This window comes from Pleurodeles waltl, chromosome 2_2 (genome assembly GCF_031143425.1).
Source record: "Pleurodeles waltl isolate 20211129_DDA chromosome 2_2, aPleWal1.hap1.20221129, whole genome shotgun sequence".
NCBI classification, from domain to species: domain Eukaryota; kingdom Metazoa; phylum Chordata; class Amphibia; order Caudata; family Salamandridae; genus Pleurodeles; species Pleurodeles waltl.
In genome coordinates this window covers 259,767,364-259,789,918 of record NC_090439.1, presented here as the reverse complement: position 1 = coordinate 259,789,918, position 22,555 = coordinate 259,767,364, and the positions used below count along the sequence as shown (strand labels likewise).

Here is a 22,555-nt window from a genome sequence, read left to right as displayed (position 1 = left end):
GGGCAATCCTTCTGAGCGTACAGCCTCTCTATGTGTGGGTTGCAGAGGAGGTGACACATTGTTGCTGCAGCACTCCCTTTGTTTCTGAGCCTGGGAGTCATTCACACATCTCCCCAGATTGTCAGAAAACTGTCTGTGAGTGTGTGTCTTTGTGACGCTACTGGATGAGCACAGCCCAGACTGGCAACTTTCTAAAAGTTGCCTACCTTTAATAGTGACATTAATTTGGACCTGCCCATCAGGTTGCATTTAATGCTACAATTAATTTGATACATCACAAGACCCAGTTAGGTAGTCCCATTCAAACGTTAGCTGGGTTGGGATGCTACCCAGTAACTTTGTGTTAGCCGATGGGGATAATAACCTCACCGACAGCAACACAACAATTTGGAAGTGTTGCTGTTAAGGCATTTCTCAAAACATATGTCTTACTTAACAAAATATAGCTCCCTGCCATAGGTTTTCATAGGCCTTCCTTAGGGGAGACTTATATAAAATGTTAAGGAACAGGATGGCTTTGCCATTGGTTTAAATGGCAAAGTCCAATTAGCAGTGAAAACACTGTCTTTCCAGACGGCAGCGGCAGGATGGGAGCCATTGTATATCGTGTCACACAAAGGGTGGCGCAAAAAGTGCTGCAGCCCTGAGTAGACACTCTGGTGGTCATTATGACAGGCTGGCAGTGAAGTCTGCCACATTATGAGTGTGGCGGGTTGGACTCTGCCAACCCCCAACATCTCCACTCATGCCACTATGGCGGTTGAACCAGCTGGGCCGGAGATGAGCTTCTGTGACCTGGCTGTCCACAGAAGACCACCGGCGGGATCAGGAGCTGCCTTTCCACCAGGGGTAGCGGTAGCACAGCCACAAAAACCCTAGCAGAAATGCTACAGGTGACAGGGAATTTCTTTGCTGTCACTGGTAGATGACTCCCCCCCCACCCCATCCAGGTACAGCACCCCCTTGTCAACCCCCCCTCCACGTACAGCACTCCCCATCACCCTCCAGGTACAGCACCCCCACCCCGCATACATGCACATGCATACAGACACCCATACGCACCACGCATACACTCAATCACCTACACGTACAAACACGCATTCACTCACATGCATCCATACTCGCAATTCACCTCAGCACTCATACACACATTGAACCCTGCATGCATACACCCATCCAAACACACATACACATACCCATCCAAACATGCATACACACGCCCATACATACACGCATACACACACCCATACATACATGCATACACACACCCATACATACATGCATACACACACCAATACAAACATGCAAACACACACCCAGACAAACATGATACACACGTGCAGACAAACACCCACTCACACACGCACACACAGCACCCCCAATCTCCCCCTCCGCTGTCGGATCATCAACTTACCTGGTCTGGGGAGAAGGCCATCCGGCAGGGAACAGGAAGGGGCGCTTGTAGGAAAGTACACACTTTTTGGCATGTTACCCCCATTTTCTGTCTGATGTCAGTGTGTTTCACTGTGTTCACTGGGATCCTGCTAACCAGGACCCCAGTGATTATGCTATCTTGCCTCTAAATTTTGTCACTGCATCCTGGTAACCCAGTATTTCACCCAAAAGTGGCATACTGGTCACCCCTTATAAGTCCCTAGTATATGGTACCTAGGTACCCATGGCATTGGGGTTCCAGGGTATCACTATGGGCTGCAGCATTTGTTGTGCCACCCATAGGGCCATGCAAAGACTTCTAAAAGACTGCCATTGAAGCCTGTGTGAAATGGTGCGTGCATCCTTTCACTGCCATTTACAATGCACCAGGTCACTTAAAAGTCCCTCTTATTGCAGGCGTTTGAGCCCTGAAGGCTGGGTGCAGAGTACCTGTGTGTGAGGGCACCCTTGCACTAGCAGAGGTGCCCCCACGACCTCCAGGACCATTTTTCTGGACTTCGTATGTGCGGGGACACCATTTTAGGTGTTCACTGGACATAGGTCACCAACTATTTCCAGCTTCACAATGGTAACTCGGAATATGGCCATGTTTGGTATCAAACATGTTGGAATCATACCCCAAGGATTTTGCAAGCATTGGTTGTATGATTCCATTCACTCTGGGGGCTCCTTAGAGGACCCCCAGTACTGACATTACAGCTTTCTGAGGTTTTCCAGGCAGCCCCTACTGCTGTCACCTCACAAACAGGTTTCTGCCCTCCTGTTGCTCAAGCAGCTCAAGCCCAGGAAGGCAGAACAATGCATTTCGGTTAGGAGAGGGGTGTTATACCCTCTCTCTTTGGAAATAGGTGTTACAGGCATGGGAGGGGTTTCCTGCTAGAGCCTCTCGAAGTGCTTTGAAGGGCACAGATGGTGCCTGCCCTCCTTGCATAATCCAGTCTACACCGGTTCAGGGACCCCCAGTTCCTGCTCTGGCACGAAACTGGACAAAGGAAAGGGGAGTGACCACTCCTGTCCAACACCACCTCAGGGGTGGTGCCCAGAGCTCCTCCAGAGTGTCCCTGGGTTCTGCCATCTTGTTTTCAGGATGATCAGGGAACTCTGGGAGCATCTGAGTGGCCAGTGCCAGCAGGTGACATCAGAGACCCCTCCTGATAGGTCCATATCTGGTTGGGTGACCAATCCCTCTCTGAGGGCTATTTAGGGTCTCTCCTGGGGTGTTTCCTCAGATTCAGAATTCAAGACTCCAGTAGAGATCCTCTGCATCCTTTACTTCATCTTCTACCATTGGATCAACAGAAGAACTGCTCCAGGAACTCTACAACTGCAACAAACTATCCAAGAAGGCTACTGCAACTCTGTAATATCAGCTCCTGCCTGCAACTGCAACAGTGTCCAGGTTGTGCATGCTCAGAGGACTGCCTGTCTTCATCCTGCACCAGAAGAACCGAAGGCATCTCCTGTGGAGTGATGGAGTCACTTCCCAGCTTCAGCAGACACCTCTCTGCAGCGACGACCAGTACTCTGGGTCCCCTCTCCCGACGATGAGCATGGCTCCTGGAACAGAGGCGGTTGACTAAAGTGACCCTGACTGTCCAAAGGTCCAGCTGTCCAAATTTGGTGGTGGTAAGAGCTTGCTTCCACGTGCCAAACAGTACCCCTTTGCACCAAGTGTTTTGTAGCTCCTAGTGCTTCTGTACGCTTCTCCAAGAAATCCTTCATGCACAGTATAGCCCAGGTCCCAGCACTCTATCCTGCGATGCTCAGCTCCGTGAGTTGTTCCGCCGCTGCGTGGGATCCCTTTGTGTAGTGCTACGACGACCGCCATTTGCAACTCCTTTGTCCCCGTCCTGTGGGACTCCTGTGAGCGCTGCCTCGTCTTCTGAGTACCCTCTGAGTTGCTGAGAGGCCCCTCTGTCTCCCCCTGGTGGGAAGAGTTGACATGGTCCTTCCTGTGCTGTGCCATTTTTCATGAAGCCTGATTTTTGCGTTTAACAAGGCTTCTTGGCGGAATCCCATAATGCAAACCACACTGCATTCATCCATCCGATGTGGGACATCTTCTGCACCAATCAGGAATCCGTATCTCTCTTCTTTGGTGCAATACTGACTTTGTCTCCTCACTGGTGGCTCCTCTTTTGCACCTTCATCCGGGTTAGCAGGGGCTCCTGTTCTCCCTGGAATCTTCAGTGCTTCTTGGACTTGGTTCCCTTCTTCCACAGGTCTTCAGGTCCAGGATTCAATCATTGGTGTCTTTCAATCTCTTCTGGTTTTTGCATTATCTTCTATCACAACTTCTAGTGTGTTTTAGGAAACTGGCTGTGTTTTACTCCTGCTTTCCTGGGCTCTAGGGTGGTTTCTACATTTGGTGTTTTCTAATACTCCCAACTCCCCTCTACACACTACAGTTGTCTAGGTGGGAAACCGACTTTCGCATTCCACCTTCTTGGTATATGGTTTGTGTTCCCCCTTGGCCCATTTCTAACTATTGTGATTTTCACTATTTGCACTGTTTTCTGTTTTTACAGCTATTTCTGCATACTAGTGTATATAATTTGTGTATTACTTACCTCCTAGGAGAGTATAGTATCTATGGTAATTTTGGCATTTGTGTCACCCAAAGAAAGTACCTTTATTTTTGTAACACTGAGTATTTTCTTTCATGTGTGTGAGTACTGTGTGACTACAGTGGTATTGCATGAGCTTTGCATTTCTCCTAGTTAGGCCTTGGCTGCTTATCCACACTAGCCCTAGAGAGCCTTGCTTCTAGACACTGAGTGCATTCCACTAATAAGGGATAACTGGACCTGGTATAAGGTGTAAGTACCTTAGATACCCACTACAAACCAGCCCAGCCTCCTACAGGCTTCCACCTCCGGCAGAGCCCCGCCATCAGGATACCGCCACGCCATATTATTGCACATAATACGTCCGCTGGTGTCCTTCTGGCGCGGCCGGGCCAGCGGCCGGCCAGCACGACTACTGCTGGATTTCCACCCAAAGTGTGGCAGAAATCCAGCAGTACCTGTAATATGAAGGTCGGAAGACCGCCAGTACTGGCGGTCTTCTGGCACCCACAGCTTTGGCAGTCTTCAAGGAAGACCACCAAAGTCATAATGACCACCTCTGTCTTACATGCCCTGGGTACCATATACTAGGTACTTATAAGTAAGTCAGGCCTTGCCAACCGGGTTGATCAAACTCGACATGCAATTTGTATAGGGTCAAAACAATGGCACTGATGTCTGTTTAGCAAGCCACAGTGCACAGAGTAGAAAGATGTGGAGATGAACATGCAAAAAAAGCATTTCCTTATAGGCATTCACATTAAGAAATGGCCAGGGGGTTAGCTTCAACAGAGGCAATCATTGTGACAAATCTGTGAATACTAATTTTTACTGTAAAGATCATGATTTGGAATGATTTAGGATCACCACTACCCTAGAGCATTTAGTGAATCCTGTGTGGAAAATACAAGATGAACTATATCTACCCAAGGAGCTACAGTTTTCACCTAGTAGATAGACTTCTCACAATAGCACCGTCTTGGGCAAATCACACTTAATATATATTGCAATACTGCCCACTGTTTAAAACAGTCACTCAGGTCATTTACGTCTCAGGAAACAACATGGTATTCTTTTGTGACAATGGTATTTGCTGCCATGTGTGGGTCCTATTGAACCCGCTAAGTGTAACAACACCACCCCACACCCACCCATACTTCATCCTAAGAAGTATCTCTTGTCCAGTAATCTAACCATAATAATAACTACTGCAAACCATTGAAGTTGTACACCTTGTGACTCTAAGCCTTGCCTCATTTACTCGAGTGTAGAAAAGCCTGGCCATAATGTATCTCCTGGATTTATGCAAACCTGTGGGATAACTTGACTGTCAAATAACTAACGGGCATTTTATGAGTGGCCACTGTCAGCTATTTAATGCACCTATGTCATGTGGCGATGAATGTTTGCGCTGGAGTAGTGGTAAAGCCCAGTTTATTAATGCTTGTGAGTGACTATGCTAAGATGGAGAAGGCATGTGTGATAAGGGGGGCTGTGTTGTAGATTCAATGCCACCACTCCTCCTCCTTTATCACACTCTGGTCCACAGCCAGAGAGTGGTCCTAGTGCTCAGCTGACTCCCTTCCATGTCAGTTTCCATTGCACCACACATGACAGCCCTGGGCAGCTATGAGCCACCAACTCATTTGCAAATGGTGTATTCTGCGTCCGTCGTCCCTCTTTGGCATCCTCTACCAATCAAAGGCCACCATTGTATCCTGTCCTGATTGCCTCCGTCCTGTTTTTGAGGCTCCTTTTTCTGCTGTCCAATCTCAAGCATTTTCAAGTCTGTTGATAAATTATCACTTATTGTCAAGGATGACATTCAACTTTGCTGTGTACAAGTCTGTATTCCAGTTTGATCCCTCTGAGTTTCTTTTTACCTTCCAGGGAGGATTTAGACTATGTTAGTGTAATCCAAGACAAGCAATATTTTAGACGAATAAAAAAACAACTCTCCCGTCTGATGGACTATTCTTTCCATGTTGTTCCTGTCCTTGTAGGTGAGAAGTCTTGCGATTAGTATCCTGAGTAGGGGCTCAGGTGACTGATCTTGCTGCTTGTGCATTGTGGGCGACTTCAATAATAAAACAGGGTAAACTCCTCAGCCAGCATCCAGGATTGAAGCCAGATACGAAGCAATCATTTGAATGAGCTCCCTTCACCCTTCAGGATTCCCAAAAAGTGAAGGTTGTTCCACATTGAACTCCCTTTAGCATCTTCCACTCTACTCTCTGGATTATTTCAGAAAGTGGGTCAACAACGCTTGCAGAGCCTGGGATGTACATTCAGTCATTAAGATGTGGGCTTCAGCATCTAATACAAAATCAACCACTCTTCCACATATTGTCAAAGAAGAGAGACTTCCAGTCGAACCACTCCTATTTTACCCTTCATTAAGGTTCTGATGTCATGCATTCTCTGGAGAATTACTTTCTGGGTCCAGGGTCATTGCTTGCTGTCAACACAGTCCCTTCCTCGAACATCTGGTGCTGATGTCCAGTGGTGGTTATCGGTTTGCCACATTTATCAGTGTTCCCCTGCTAGGAGGGCAGCCCTGGTTTATCTTTTGCCATGGAGACAAGCCTTAGAGTGGGGTCCCTATCTTTGCCCAAATGCCAAGAGCCGGATAATCACTCAGATGCCAGACTGGCTCAGGGCAAGCCAAAGGGCCCTGCAATCCAAAGGCAAAGACTTACTCCATCACCTGCTTCACCACTATAAAAGTCTCCATGTGCTAGGGCTGCCCCATCCTCTGTAAACCACAGTGCCTTATATACTCACAGTAACCCACTTAGGTCCCTGTCAAGTCCACAAATAGGAATATGTTCTTGTGTCCCTTGTCTGTTTGGTAGCAAGGCCTCAGAGTGGGTGAGGATATATGTTACAGATGTGTTCTTCATAGATTTGGCAAGGTTTTTGGGGTTCCTCTTGTCCCTACACTTCTTCCCACTGGGTATGTTCTCTCAGGATCAGTCAAGTGTAAGCTCTGAAGTTACTGCTATATCATGAGGGGCTGGGCCCATCACAATCGGAAGAGAATCTCTAGGGAGATAGCATTAAAATGGGGGTGGTGGCCGGGCATTATTGCGGCTTGAATGCCCACATAGACCCCTAATCCAGGTTTTGTTACCTACTCCTCCCCCAACCGCCCTGCCACAAGAGCCTCTGTCTAGTCTAGGCCTTGGCTGTGGTATGAACAGACAAAGAAAGCTCTCAGCACCCCCTCGTCAGTCCTGATCAAATGATCTAACTGTTGTTTTTCATAACATTTAAACCTTGTCCTTGCAATACATTATGAATTTGCATACATTACACATTTTATACTTTTGAAATGGTAGCAGTATTTTTTCATTACATGAAGCTGTGCATTGGGTTTCACCAATTAAGGAATACTAGGCATGACCAGATGGTAGGGCTGTCCTGGAAGTCCCGGTGAGGGATTACTCAACTCTTTAATGCATTTGCACAAATGCCCCCCTCTATCACTCGGTGCGCACAGATGAAAAGAAATGCAGGTTGCCTTCCTTTGAATTAAGTCCAGGTCCACAATTGCCTTTCAGCGCTAACCGATCAGCCTTTCTCTTCAAGCCTGCCTTCTTAGAAAGCAGGCAGTGATGCAAAGTGAGCATCCCTGTGCAGGGTGGCCTGCTCAGGAATGGTCCAGCGAGCACTGTACTCTGATCAATTAGGCATGCCTGGTGCATTTAGGGATGGACTGCTTGGCCAGCCTTGGCTGTTGTTTAAAGCAAAGAACATCCACCTTGCCCGGGACGGTCAGACTTCAGGTGGGGTGACCCTCCCTCAATGCAAGTACCTCTTTCCCCAGTCTGGTGTGGCCAGCTTGGGGTTTGAGTACTCCTGCAGTCCCGCCCGGGCATTCAGGAGGGGTGGAAGTAGAGCTGTCTGCTTCTGCTGCTGTTTGAGCTGCTCACACACCCACCCACTGTGATTATGGGGCTCCTGGGCAGATCACCTAGAAGCACTCATTGAATCATGGAGGACAACTCCTAGTGGGAAAGCCTGATGGGATACAGGTCCGTCACGCTGCCAGGGCGGTGGGCAGGTAGCACTGGCTCCTTCCTTCCTCTCCTGTGCCCGCAGATATGTGAACCTTCCAAAAGTTGCTTTTACCAGGGAGGCCGAAGTCCTGCAGGCCAGGACTGCAGGCACAGGGCAGGGCAGCCTTCCTTACCTGTGGCAAGGTTACATCATACTGGGGAGAAGGCTGAGGTTCCTGCATGCTAAACAGCTCCAGTAATCCCCAGTGAGAGGCAGGTGAAGCCATGGCTGTTGCCTGGGAGGCCCGGTCCCTGCCAGCCAGTGGTACCAGCCAACTGGCAAAGCTGCCTACCCTGTGAGGGGAGCAGGGTGGCAACACATCCACAAGGGTTTGCCAGGTTTCAAGATTTCCACCAGTTAGCTTGTCAGTTTTGTATTGGCAAAAATTTCACCAGTGATGTTTCATTCTAAAGTCCGATTCAGCTAATGGACAAATATGGGTGTACCAACTCAGTGGGTCACCAGTCAAGCATGTCTATTTTAAATTTCACAGCCCTACTGAACACAGCAAACTTTAATGTCCTCCCTCTACATATACTGACTGAAAATAACATAGTCTTTTCTCCAAAGCGTAAAGTCTCCTTTTCTGATATAATTGACGCACACTTAAAATGTCTAACTGATTTGGCTAAGGTATTATTGCATGTGATATTCTGATGCTACTGACCCACTTATGATTATATCTTTGCCATTGCTTTTATATTTTTCTGACAAAAAAATCCTAACAAATGAAAAAAAGGCAAACATGCCTCTCAATAGCAAAATTCAGATATAAATGAAATCATGAGAAAATTAGTAGGTACTGCTGTCACCACTGTAGTGATTTATCTGAAAATATACCCTATCTTTCAGTGTAAACATGATGGAAGGAAATGGTGACATAAACCCCTGTTTGGCTGATGGCATTCAACGCTTGCTTAAAGGATATAACTTCAAGTTGGTAGGAAGCCCATGTTTGTTTTTGGATGTTGCACACAAAACGTAACGACGAAATACATTCTATGTACGTTGAAACTTGCAAGTTAAGAGCAGCTAGCTCCCTAATAAACGGCTGTGGTAAAAATGTAAATGCCATCTTTAAACTTGTTCTAGATCAACATACATAAAATCACATTTTTTGTAGTTGTGAGATCTGTGAGTGGAGTCATGTTTATATTTTAAATATGATGTATTTAATGGTATATGAAGATTGTTGTTGGTAAATCAATTACAGCCACACATCAGTCACACATTTATATTCTGTTGAACAGCGCGTTCTGGTCGTATGTAATGTAGAACATAAAGAGGAACCACAAGCCATGTAAATGTTATTGTAAAAGTAAATACTATTCAATTAGGATTTTATAATGTGGAAGAAGAGAATGCTAGGAGCTGGATGAGGATTAAGTATAAATAGTATTCTAAAAGTTTTTATAGTAGGTATTATAGATGTTTGTGATTGTATATATCTTTGTATTTTAACCATTACAATTTTGTTTAAATAATGAAACAATACATTTTCAATCAGTCATCCTTTTAATAAGTGTCTCCGGACAAGTTCATATATCTGTCTGGTTGTATTAACAGCTAGGAAACAGTGCTGAAAACCTATCTTTAAAAAAGTATTAGTCCTTCTGAACTTTTAGATACTTGCACAGTATTAGTCACCACCAGTAGCAGGAGCAATTGCACAGCTTTAAAAATGTACCACGAAATAGAAAATACTTTGTATACTTTTAAAGGCTAAGGCGTTGTGGTGATCAGAATTGTATGCAACTTTGTTATTTGTAGTTATATTTTTAAACTCAGTGACCATGATTGTTTTTAAATTATTAGTATATACCTATGGTATAGTCTACATGCAATGGATTGCCTCAACTAACTTGAACTTAGTGTCAGATGTACTAGGCATTTGAATAGTCACAGACTCTCTGATTCGACGTTTTCATTAAAATGTTTTTCTTCTTTACTAATCTCATTTTAAGATGCAAACACGTCTTTTCAACTCCTAAAGTGGGATTCCGAATGGATATCATTCAGTATCTGAAAGGGACGTGTACTTAGTGTCCTTTTCATACACTGAACTGGTAATAAATGTATCAATGTTTTTTTACCGAAAACTTGCCACAAAACATTGATGTTTACCGATGCCTCAAAAGGGTCCTTTTTTGCCCCTGCCTCTCCTTAAATAAACTTAAAAGAAAAATAACTTTTCTTTTAAAACTCAGTCCTGGTTTCTTAAAGGAATACAAGCTGGATTTTAAAAACGTTTGTTTTATTTAAAAAAACAAAGGGAGACATGGTGGTCTGCTGACCTTGGCCGGCAAATATCCCTGCAAGAGGCCTCCAAACATAATGAGTCTGAATTTACGACCTACCTTATTAATATGCATGACATAAATTGGATTCCAACCAATTACAATTCAAACGTTTAAGAAGTAACCTTATTAGTACATAGTTGGGTTCTTAAAATGCTTTACTACTTTTAAATTGCGAGCAGTATTTTGTGGCTGTTCAAGTTATTTGCAATTGTCCTAGTGCATAGATTGTTCTAATTAATAAAAAAACAGTCTATACAGTCTATCAAATAACATATTTGCGCCCACAAATAGGGGTAATCTTTTTGCAAAACTTGTGCTCAGTAGATTAAGTACGTTCTTGGAAGCTAACAATATAATTACTCACTGCTAATTGGACTTTGAAATTATATTGGTACAAATTCATGGCTACTAAGTTTGTCTTAGATCCTGACATCATGTATTTGATCTTTATAGACCTGAAGATAGCTTTAGATAAGACACGTGCTTTTGAAACTAACTCTGGCAAAAGTGGGTATTGACAACGCGATAATTAACTTAAATCTTCTTATACACTCTAATAACTCGAGGGTCAGGGAGGATGCACTAATTATTTTTCTGTATCTAAGTGCATAAAAGAAAGGTGCATTCTGGCAGCCAGTCTGTTTGATATGTTTTAAAATGATTTTGACAATATTCATCACAGATAATGGTGATATCCATAATGCATTGCCTTTGTATGCAATGTATACGGCACACTTGGCCAATACAGAGTGTGCTGTACATAAATTGTTGTCATCATTTGAGGTTTACTGCTAAAATAAGTATTCAAGTATGCAAATGAAATGCAAGTTATGAATGTGAACTGACATATTCTTCAGAAATAACAAAGAACTAAAACGTTTTTCCTTCAGCCAACATTTAAGGAACTGTGGCCTAAGAAATGACTGAATCTATCCTCGACTCTACACATTGCACTCAAGAAAACGAGAGCCAGCCCACGCTGTGTCAACTATAAGGGTTCAGTAGATTTTTTTCAATATGTTGCCCTCACTCTCACCACCACAAAAAAAGCAGGTGGCAACAGAAAGTACTGGCCAGTACAATCGGCTCTCAGCTCAACATTGTCCACCAATGAATGCCTTTAATGCCACAGTATACTTTCGGGATACTACATTAATTGCTGCTAACTCTTTCACATTCTATTACTCACCCACACACAAAGAAGAATCCGTTTTCTTTCAAAAGGATCCTTGCAACATCCCGAGCACAGGCTCGCAAATTGTCTTGAACATATTTCACTGGAACTTCTTTAGAGCTGTTCGGAGAGTTTCTTGAGAAACAGACTTTAAGATAAGTTAAGGTGCCGTTTTTAAGAAAACTTCGGAGTTCCTCCCTGAAACAGAAAACAATATTGGAATGAGTTTGTGAACTATCGTTTTTCCGCCATCAGCTATCAAATAATAGAAAAGCTTCAGGAATTTAAGGACTTGACTGAGTTTAGCTGACAGGTTCCTCTGTAACAAACGTGACAGATATCCCGTCCGCATTATTATAAGTATGTTACGTCCTTTGGTTGTTCAAGTATTTTGTGCAGTTGTCTGTATCTAGGCACTCTCCCTTGAGCCCTTAACAATTTGGTGCACAGCTTCTGACAGGACTCATTCTTCTATTCACAAACAGATCACCAATAGAAGATAGCTTCCAAGTGACTTAATGCAACAAAGATACATGTCAACTAAAGAGTTTCACACACTACACCTTTAGAGGTAGAGGTCAGTGCTAAAGATCAGGGGACAGTCATGAGAGACGCAACTGCCCCACAATCATCAGTAGCATACTGACATTAGTGGGGACAACATACCATCCCATGGATAAAACTCAAGCTTGTGCATGGAGACCCAAAGCAAAGGGTAAACATGATTTTAACTTACGTATCTCTTGTTGACCTTAAGTAAGTGGTAATGGGTGAGTAAAGATAACCTTGCATCATATGCTAATGTCACACAGTTGCAGTCTACAGCTTCATTATCACAGGCTGAAAATTAAATTGTCTTATTTTTCCTTCCGGAGCCTAACTCTTGAAATCTCTGTCAAACACTCATCCACACAATACCTTTATCTCTTACAAGAAGAGTGAGATGCAAAGCACCTTTGCTTCTCTCGAAGGCCCCTCTGCTTCATCATTACCCTTAATAAAATACACATTCAACACCATTCACATTACTAAACAAGTTTAGATTCAGACTCGAGCTCATCCTTTTACCTTTTGTTAGACTTTTTCCAATTGTTTGCCTTAACAGACCTAGTTTATGCAAGCTTTACTTCACGAGTGCACTGTAGTCTAGTGAGCTTGTCAGGCAATACTTACTTAAGATGTGTCTTTTCAGGTAATAGTTGTAATTGGTGTGAATATTTTCAGTGTGCATCAGCAAAACATTTACACAGTTGACTCATTAATTCATCGGCACAGTGAGGAAAGTGGTTTATTATACCGTGCAGTTGTACGACCTCATTGTGTAACAAAGATAAAAGTGCATATTAGGTCCAGTCAGGTTTGTTGTTTACCCTAGGCCACTCCTAGGTAGCTGTGGCTCAGAGGAGTAAGGTTTTATCAAAAGAGCAAGTGTAAAGCATTAAGTGCCAAAACAGTTGAATAAGAAGAAAATGCAACACTGTAAAAAATCTGACACCTAATATTCAAATAGGTTGTATTTTTATCTTTAAATTGACTCCTCAATAACAAATACCCAGAAGAGGGTCCTGGAGATATGATTTTTTTATTGAACAACAGATCACAACTTTTCACTCAATGTAATAAATCAACTCATAGTTTAGGGTTTGCCACAACAAGCAACATGAAAATGGCAAAAGGACACTCTTGTGGGGACCGACTCCAACAGGGAGTCAGTGACAGGGACCAATACATTTCAGTTTAACAGTTATCTCATAGTTAAAGCAACCTGTAGTCCAGTTCAAGACAAACTGCCATAAGAATCAATCGAGTGGTTCTGATGCAAGGACTGAAGGATGCTGAAGATGCTCACGGATGCTGAGCCTGTGTCAAGGGTATTTCTATGGTCACCCCTTGGTCCATGAATACAGAGGAGTGATTTTGGCCTCAGGGGGTCAATGTCCCGTGAAGTCCGAGTGAGGTCCAGCAAAAAAATGTTGCACTAGTCTACTGGTAGCTGGCTACAGCAAAACCTGTGGTTCCACCAAACTTGCAGTAACTTCCATGCTGGGCAACCAAACTGTACTCCTAGGACTCTCTTGGGACCACCAGACTCAGGTGAAATTATTGAGTGTTGGGATTCGGTCTCCCAAGCTGCACAACAGCATCCAGCGGTGCAGCATGTTTCTTGGTGCTGGTCCCAAAAAAACAATCTTAACAGCTTCTATGGCCAGGTGGCTGTAAGAGAGACTTCACCAACTGACTCTTTGAGTCACCTTCTCTGCCTGGGGCTCAGGACGACCTTTCCTCGAGCGGGAAACCAAAGGCACAGTCCTTTCTTTGCTAGACCAATCTGCAGCAAGTTGCAGTCCAGTCTTTGTGCAGTCTCTTTATGCTGGATCCAGGGAACAACAGGGCAGCCCTTCTTCAGTCTTCTCTCAAATGCAGACATGATCTGAGGTCTGGGTGCCAGAGGTGCCACTTTTATGCCCCCTACAAGCCTAGGGGGATGTGGTGACTAACTAGCCAATAGACTACCAGTTCCCCTTCTGCCTGAAGACTTCCTGCAAAGTGAGGCAACTAGCAAGCCCAGAATGCACTTGTGCTCGCTCCAAACATTGCAGAAAACTTCTCATGGTGTGTGGAGCTTCCCAATCTATCCCAGAGGTTTGACTGAACGTCTATTGAAAAACCGGCTTGACATAGGCTTCACACTCACCCCTCCACCCCCATCTGCGATTCCAGCATGTCTGCTAAGACAAAAGAGCAGCCCCTCCTGGGTTTGACTACCATTTGCAGTTCAAAGGTGGTATCCCCTTTGAGCCCACGCCCTCTTTGACCATCCTGCCAGGAGGAAGTCACATTAATTCCCTCAGCAGGTCCTTTGTGTTCCTTCCTGGGAGTCATTCACACCTCTACCCAGGTGGGCAGAAGGCTCTCTCTCGAGGACAACTAGTTGTGTGCAACTTTAAATGTTCACTAGGAACGTTGGGCAACAAAGTGGCAACTTTCTAAAGTTTATTACAAAAGAGGCCCAGCTAAAAGAACTACCACAGGTAGAAAAACCCTCACCCACCAGGGTTACCCCTTGGTGGCATGCTTCGTCATTGGGTTTCTTCCTGTTCTGCTACAGAGCGGGCATGCTCCACCTACGGGATACGTGGGAGCACTGATGTAGTCTTGTCAATGTGAATCACAGGAGGGATAGGAGTGGTGGGGTCTTGGGTGAGTTGAAAATACCCGTCTCCTAGTAATACCAATGATTTTATAGAACTCTTGGAGGCGGTATGATTAAAAAGGGGGCTGCGGAAGAGGGGATGTAATGTACCTGACTTCCTAGTCTACATGTTTCGGAGCCTTACCCCATGGCTCCTATTCAGCACCAGGCTGGACTCCCTGGTGCCACTCCCTGTTTGACTACTAATGAAAGCATAAATAATACATGCTCTATGATATACTCGGTAGTACTTGGACTCTCATATCATAGCTCCTCCGGGAGGGGTGTGTGCTTGTAGTCACACTTTCCTCAAAGCGACACTCTCGCTCTGTACCTAATGCTCACCTCCCCGGGGTCTGGAGGAGCGATGATATGAGAGTCCAAATACTACTGAGTATCAATGACGTATACCATAAACAATAGGTATCATCTTATGACACCACATTAGGTGAATTGCACCATACCACAGTTAATAAAACACATGGCCATCTTTTTAATATCATGTACCCTGCCTTTAGGCCGCAGTAGGCCTTCCTTCGGAGTATCTTATAAAGTAAGGTCTTAGCTTTGCCATTGGATTAAATAGCAAAGTTGAGTTAGCGGTTTAGTTGGCAGTGGTTTGCACCATGTCCAAATATGGACCCTCACTCTAGTCAGGGTAAGGAAGCCACACAGCTGAGATAACACCTGCTCATCCCCAAAAAATACATGCACTGTGCAGAAAAGTCCAAGCAATCCCACTTTGGTATCCAGAGGTAAAAAGCAGACCACCTAATGCTCTGTTTTTGTGGTAGTGTGAGTAAGCACTTCGGCCTGTCTTGAAGATGTACTAAGCATTTGTTGTACTCACAGTATCAATAAATGTGGACACACACTCAGAAGAATAACTGGAGACCAAATTACAAAATACTTCAGATGTCTATAAAACGTTTAAGACCAAGATAATCAACATACAGTAAGTACTTCTTTTGTTATAATTTTTCAAAGTTTGGCAAAAATAGACTTGTTGTACAAGTTACTTACCTTTGTTAACAATATATCTGGTAGAGACATATTCTAGTTGCAGATTCCTTACCTTAGAATTTCCCCCAGGCGCCAGACTACATCCAGAGATTTTTCTTCATGCAGTACCCCTGAGCGCCGCCAGGTCGCATCAGCCGGATCTACTGGCGTTGTGGTCGCCGTGATGATGTTGCGGTCATATATATGCACCACCCCGATGCGCTGACGTCAGTTTCTTTCATGACTTTCCACGCCAGTAGCGCCGGGCCATGAGAACACTGAGAGTGGTGTGCCAAAACTAGGGTCCTTAAGGGAAGTTTCTGTCCCTATAAATCAGTTCGCAGAGTGGGGAGGATGGGCGGTCGGTATGGAATCTGCAATTAGAATATGTCTCTACCAGATATATCGTTACCAAAGGTAAGTAACTTGGCCATATGATAGAGACTTCTAGTTGCAGTTTCCTTACCTTGGAATAGCTACCTGAGCAATACCACCCCGTGATGGGCTGCAAATTAAAATCACACCAAAAAGTCCTGCAGGACCGAACGGCCAAACTAGCCGTCTCAGCGGACCTGACTGTCCAGGCAGTAATGTTTGGTGAACCTGTGCAGGGATTCCCACGTTGCCACCTGGCAGATATCCAGGACTGGAACTCTGCATGCTAAAGCTGTGGTAGCAGCAGTTGCTCTGGTAGAATGAGCATGCAAACCCTTAGGGGGTTGCTTTTTCGCCAAAGCGTAGCACATTTTGATGCAGAAGACTACCCATCACAAGATGGTCCTCTTCAGCACCACCCTTCCTTTCTTTGTACCCACATAACCCACAAAGACTTGATTGTCCAACTGGAAATCTTTGGTACAATTTAGGTAAAACGCCAACGCTCTTTTTGGATCCAGGCGGTGGATTCTCCCATCCTCATGAGACAGGTGTCAGTGTGAGTAAAAAGTAGGCAAGATGATTTACTGGCCTACATGGAAAGGTGTTACCACTATGAGAAGGAAGGAAGCCCTGGTACGAAGCACCGCCCTGTCAGGATGGACAGCCAGAAATGGTGGCTTTGAAGAGAGAGCCTGGAGCTCACTCACTCTGCGTGCAAAGGTGACGGCAATCAAGAAGGCAGTTTTAGGAGTCAAGAGCCACAGGGGACAGTTGTGGAGCGGCTCGAAAGGAGCACACATGAGATATGCGAGGACCAAGTTCAAATCCCACTGGGGGATTATGAACGGGATAGAAGGAAAAAGGAAACATATGGATGAGTCCTTTAATAAACCTCCCTACAATGGGAGATTGGAACAGAGAAGGTTGGTCTGGCAGTCTTAAAAAGCAGAGACGGCAGACAAATAACCCTTGAGGGTGACCAGAGCAGAGCCCTGCTGGGCAAGAACAAAAAATAAAGAGGAGAACCTTCCAGAGAGGTGCAGAAAGGGTATCAACAAACTTGTTGATACACCATGCCACAAATTTGTTCCAACAACAGGTGTTTAGCGTTTGGTGGAGGGACGCCTGGCTGCCAAGATAACATCACAGACTTCGGGCGGAAGCTGTCAACTGCTGCTGCTCAAACTCCACGCAAGAAGGTGGAGACTACATACGTTCAGGTGAATGACCATCCCCTGCTGCTGCAACAGAAGATCCGCCCAAAGGGGCAGTCTAATCGGAGGATCGATGGCCATGCTCAAGAGCTCGGGATACCAGACTCTTCATGCCCAGTCCACGGCCACCAAGATTACTTGGACCCAGTCGTGCTTGATCTTCTTCAGAACTCTGGGCAGAAGTGGTATTGGTGGGAAGCCGTACAGGAGGCTGGAGCTCCACTCGTGACAAAAAGCGTTGCAGAGCGAGTGCTGCTTTGGAAACTCCAACGCACAAAACAACTGACATTGCGCATTCTCTGCTCAGGTGAACAGATCTAACTAAGGCTCACCACAATGCTGAAAGAGACCTTGCGACACCTCTGGATGGAGACACCATTTATGATCGACTATACATCAACGGCTGAGTTCATCTGCCAGATGTTGAACCACCAGTGAAATGCTATGGCGTTCCAGTCATGACCAGAGGCGAAAAGCCTTTTGACAAAGGGTCCACGACACCTGAACCACTTTTCCTTTGAGAGAGGGAAGGAATGCTTTCAATGCAAGTTGGATCGCCCAGAGCTCTAAAAGGCTGATGTAAAGCCCGGACTCCGCCAGGGACTAGAGGCCTTTGATCTCAGCCTCTCCTCTGTGGGCACCCAATCCCACTGTCACTACTGTGAGATATGGGGGGGAAGGAAGAGGGATCTGCCATTAATCCAATCTGGATTCGATAGCCACCACTGCAGATCTAATGCGGTCCCCTACGAGATCTGGAACAAGTCAGAGAGATTTACCTGATGTTGCGCCCACTGGAACTTCAGGTCCCACTGCAGAGCCCGCATATGGCATCTGGCATGTTGGGCCAGCAGGATGCAGGAGGCCATGAGACCCAGCAGCCTCAGAGTCATTCTCACCGAAACTCAGGATAGAGGCTGAAACATTCAGATCATAGCCTGAATATCCTGGACTAGCTTTTTTGGGGAAAAGCCCGAAACTGCACTGTGTACAGAACAGTTTCAATGAAAGGGAACGTCTGAGAGGGAGTCAGGTGTGATTTCAGCACATTTATAGTGAACCCCAGTGAATGCAGGAGGTTCACCACAGTCTGGAGGGCCTTGGCCACTGCAGGGGCATTGATGGTCCCAAGTGGAATGGCTTTAGGTTATATAGTGGTATGATCACTACCCCTAAAGTTTACCTGTTTCCTGAAGCTGTTTGAGGGTCAAGGGGTCCAACAATCTCAACCCCTACCCTTTCGAAGGGCACCCCAGTCACAGGTAGTGGAATTAAGGGGGCCTTCAGGTGGCTTCCTGCCTTGCCAGCGGCTTGGAGGGTGACACAAGACTGACAAAAGTCCTTAACCTTCTGGGACATTCCAGGCTAGTAAAAGTGATTAACTAGCCTGCTCCAGGATTTGTTTTGGTTCAGATGCCTAGCTAGGGGAATGTAATGGACTAATTAGAAAAGGAACTCTCTATATTGCTGGGGCACTACCACCCTCCTGGTTGCACCAGGCTTGAGGTCAATGGCCTCAGTAAACAGGAGCCCAACCTCCCAATAAACCTTGTGGGTACCACAGACACTACCCTTTTCTTCCGGAGAAGCTTGCTGCCTCATGCTCTCAAGAGTGGGACAGGTTCTTTTGTCCCTAGCACAGATCATCCCTTGAGAGTCCCCTTGGTCCTAAGAGCTCTGGGTGGTAATGCCCAAGCTCTGCAGGCTCAGTTCTCTCTGGGGTTAACAATTCTTCTTCCTGGGAAGTAGGTTCTGACTTGTGGGCTGTTCTCTTGGAGGGTTGGTACATTCTTCCAGAATCCAACACCTCTTGTTCACTCTGGAGTTTGCTCTGTGCCCTTGTCTTGACACAACCCCATTCTGGGAGTCCAAGCATTGCTTCATGGGTTCTCAGTTGTACTTCAGCCCAGGGAGACTGCTTCAGATAATTTCCAAGCAGACAGTCTACAGGGATGGATGGAGACACAGCCATTTCCTTCTGTTCAACTACTCCCCCAGTCAAAAGATACCATTGCCATGGGATAGAACTTTGTGACATTGTCAGGATTGGTGACAGGATATGTTTTCCCTAACAGCTACTGATCTGAGTGGAACAGGTGCTGGGTCACCATAGTGACACTAGCTCCTGTGTCCCTCAGAGTTTCCACTTTAGTTCCATTAACCAAATTGTGCTGCCTGTATTTTTGCATATTAGTGGGCCAGGCACCACAGGATAGATCTACGCCTCCCTTAGTGAGTAATGTTGTCTCTGTGGGTTCACAGACATGGTCAGGCCAGGACTGTGATCCCATCTGGAGATTGGCAACTGCATTTACTGCAGGTGGACTAGAGGCATTTTCTTGCTATTACAGCTAGAATCTCCAGTTTGGTGCCTTTCTATTTTTGCCATCATGGCACCAGGCCTTGTTGGGATCAAAGTTCCTATGTTTTACCCACCCTTAGGCTACGAGTCTCGAGCTCATCTTCCGGAACAGGTTTTGAGGGGCCTGATGAAGACTCCTTGCTTTCATTTTTGTTCCTGTCTTTTCCTTGTGGATTGGGGCGGGGGTAGTCAACCTTTTTCTTTTAGTCTCCCCCACCAGTGGTAGTTTTGGTCACCCTTGTCTTGACCCTATGGTCTGCTTTCTTCCCCAACTCTAGAGGAGAAAGAAGATCTAGGTCTACTAGGAACTGATGTTGTTTCTCATTGTAACAATTACTCAAAAGATGCTCTTTCATATTTAAATTATAAAGCACATCAAAATATTGTACCTTGTTGTTAGAAATGGGGACTTTAGTTGGCAGAGGTATAAACCCTTATCCAAGTAGGGACCACAATCATAGTCAGGGTAAATCACACACAATCCAAATTATCCTATGCCCACCCTTTGGTAGCTTGGCAGTGAGCAGTCAGGCTTAACTTAGAAGGCAACGCGTAAAGTATTTGTCTAATACGTCATGGAGTAACACAGTGAAAACACCACAAAAATATACCACACTGCTTTAGAAAACATAGATAATATTTATCTGAATAAACTAAGGTCAAACGACAAATATTCAATAAGCACAAGATGGAATATCACTTTTAAAAAGAGTCTTAGGCCCTCATTACAACCTTGGGCAAGGTTGAACAGCCGGGCAGCCGCCAATGCAGCCACACTCCAGCGGGGTCTATTATGAGATCCCCGCTGGGCCGGCGGGCGGAAACCTGGGGATGCCAGTGGCATGGGCAGTGCAGGGGCCCCCAGGGGCCCCATGACTCCCATTTCCGCCAGCCCTTTCATGGCAGCTCTTACCGCCATGAAAAAGATGGCGGGAGGGGGACTCGTAATCCCCTGGGCAGCGCTGCCCTGGGGGATTTAAACCGCAGGGACCAATGTGGCGGGAAACCGACGGTCCCGGCAGTGCGACCGCGGTGCTTCCTCCAAAACATGTGTTGTTTTAGTTCCACGCTGCAAAGGGTTTGCATTGTTTTTCGGTGTGCAGTCTTGTTTCCTCACTGCAATGCAGGGATCTTTTGACACCCAGGGGTGATGCAGGGAAAATCCTTGATGTGCTGGAAGTAGACACGGGCGCTGTGTCGATCCGGTAAGCGATGCGTCGAACTTTCCGTTGCAAGGCAGGCGCTGCGTGAATTTCCAGTCGGGAAGTCAGGGCTGTATCATTCTGGTCAGCTGTGTGGCGATTTCTCGCCACAATGTAGGCTTTGCGTCGACTCCGGCAAGTGGTGTGTCGATGTTCGACGCACAAGGATTTTCTGAAGAGATGAAGTCTTTTTGGCCCTGAGACTTCAGAAAACAGGAGGCAAGCTCAATCCGAGCCCTTGGAGAGCACTTTTGGGGAAGGCAGAGCCCTTCTCAGCACAGTCAGAGGCCAGCAGGGCAGCAGTCCTTCTCAGCAAAGCAGTCCAGATGAGTCCTTTGGGCAGCCAGGCCGTTCCTCTTGACAGGGTGCAGGTGTAGGTTAAGTTGGTGAGGTCAGAGACTCAGTTTATACACCCAAAAATGCCTGTGAAGTGGGGGAGACTTCAAAGAGTGGTTTTGAAGTGCACAGGTTCCCCTTTCAGTACTTTCCTGTCTGCCAAGGTCCCAATAGGGGGTTTTGCAGTCCACTGTGTGAGGGCAGGCCACTAGCCTTTGAAATGTAAGTGTCAAGCCCTCCACCCTTCCAGCCCAGGAAAATCCATCCAATATGCAGATGAGTGCAGGTGTCACTGAGTGTCCTGTGTTTGTGTTGTCTGGGTGAAATGCACAAGGGAGCTCTCAACTAGCCCAGCCCAGACCTTGATTGGAGACAGGCTGTACGGCAAAGATGTTTTTTAAGTGCAAAGAAACGCTCACTTTCTAAAAGTGGCAGTTCTAAAATAGCAATATAAAATCCAACCTCGCCAATAAGCAGGATTTTCTATTACCATTCTGGCCATACTAAATGTGACCTGGTTACTCCTTTCAGATCCGAATCTACCACTCAAAAAGTATATGAGGGCAGTCCTAATGCTAGCCTATGAAAGGAGCAGGCCTCACAGTAGTGAAAAACAAATTTAGGAGTTTTTCACTACTAGGACATATAAAACACCTATTTACATGTCCGGCTTTTTACCTACATAGCACCTTGCCCTACGCGTTACCTAGGGCCTACCCTAGGGGATACTTATATGTAGAAAAACGGGAGTTTAAGGCTTGGCAAGTATTGTTAAATGCCAAGTCAAAGTGGCAGTGAAACTGCACACTCAGGTCTTGTAATGGCAGACCTGATATATCGTTAAGGGGCTACTTATGTGCGTGGTACAATCAGTGCTGCAGACCCACTAGTAGCACTTAATGTCCAAGCCATGGGCACATATAGTGCACTTTACTACGGATGAATAAGTACATCAAATATGCCAATTGGGTATGAACCAATGTTAACATGTCTAAGGTAGAGAGCATATGCACTTTGGCACTGGTTAGCAATGGGAAAGTGCGCACAGTCCTAAAACCAGCAAAAACAGTGTCAGAAAAGCGGAGGGAGGCAGGTAAAAGGTTGAAGGATGACCACCCTAAGGCTGTCAGGTCTAGTAGGTTAACTTCTAACCATCCACCAAGCATTTCTAGTGAATAGTCCACAAATTCTACCCAGGACTGACTCTGGGTTTTTTCGAGTCTCCCTGACTTTAATTCTATATTCTTCAATTGTTAGCTCAAAATCCTTAATCAAGGTAGCTTTCATGAGGTCATAGGAATCTGCATCTG

At 45.6% G+C, this 22,555-nt stretch overlaps 1 protein-coding gene across 1 annotated transcript in view; it reads right to left on the bottom strand.

Moving 5' to 3' along the window:
• MTRR (5-methyltetrahydrofolate-homocysteine methyltransferase reductase) overlaps window positions 1-22,555 on the bottom strand; it is a 543,648-nt gene that overhangs the window by 50,829 nt on the left and 470,264 nt on the right. The window contains exon 14 of the mRNA XM_069219713.1: window positions 11,574-11,756. Coding sequence (XP_069075814.1) covers window positions 11,574-11,756 — 183 coding nt within the window. The remainder of the gene's footprint in view (window positions 1-11,573; window positions 11,757-22,555) is intronic.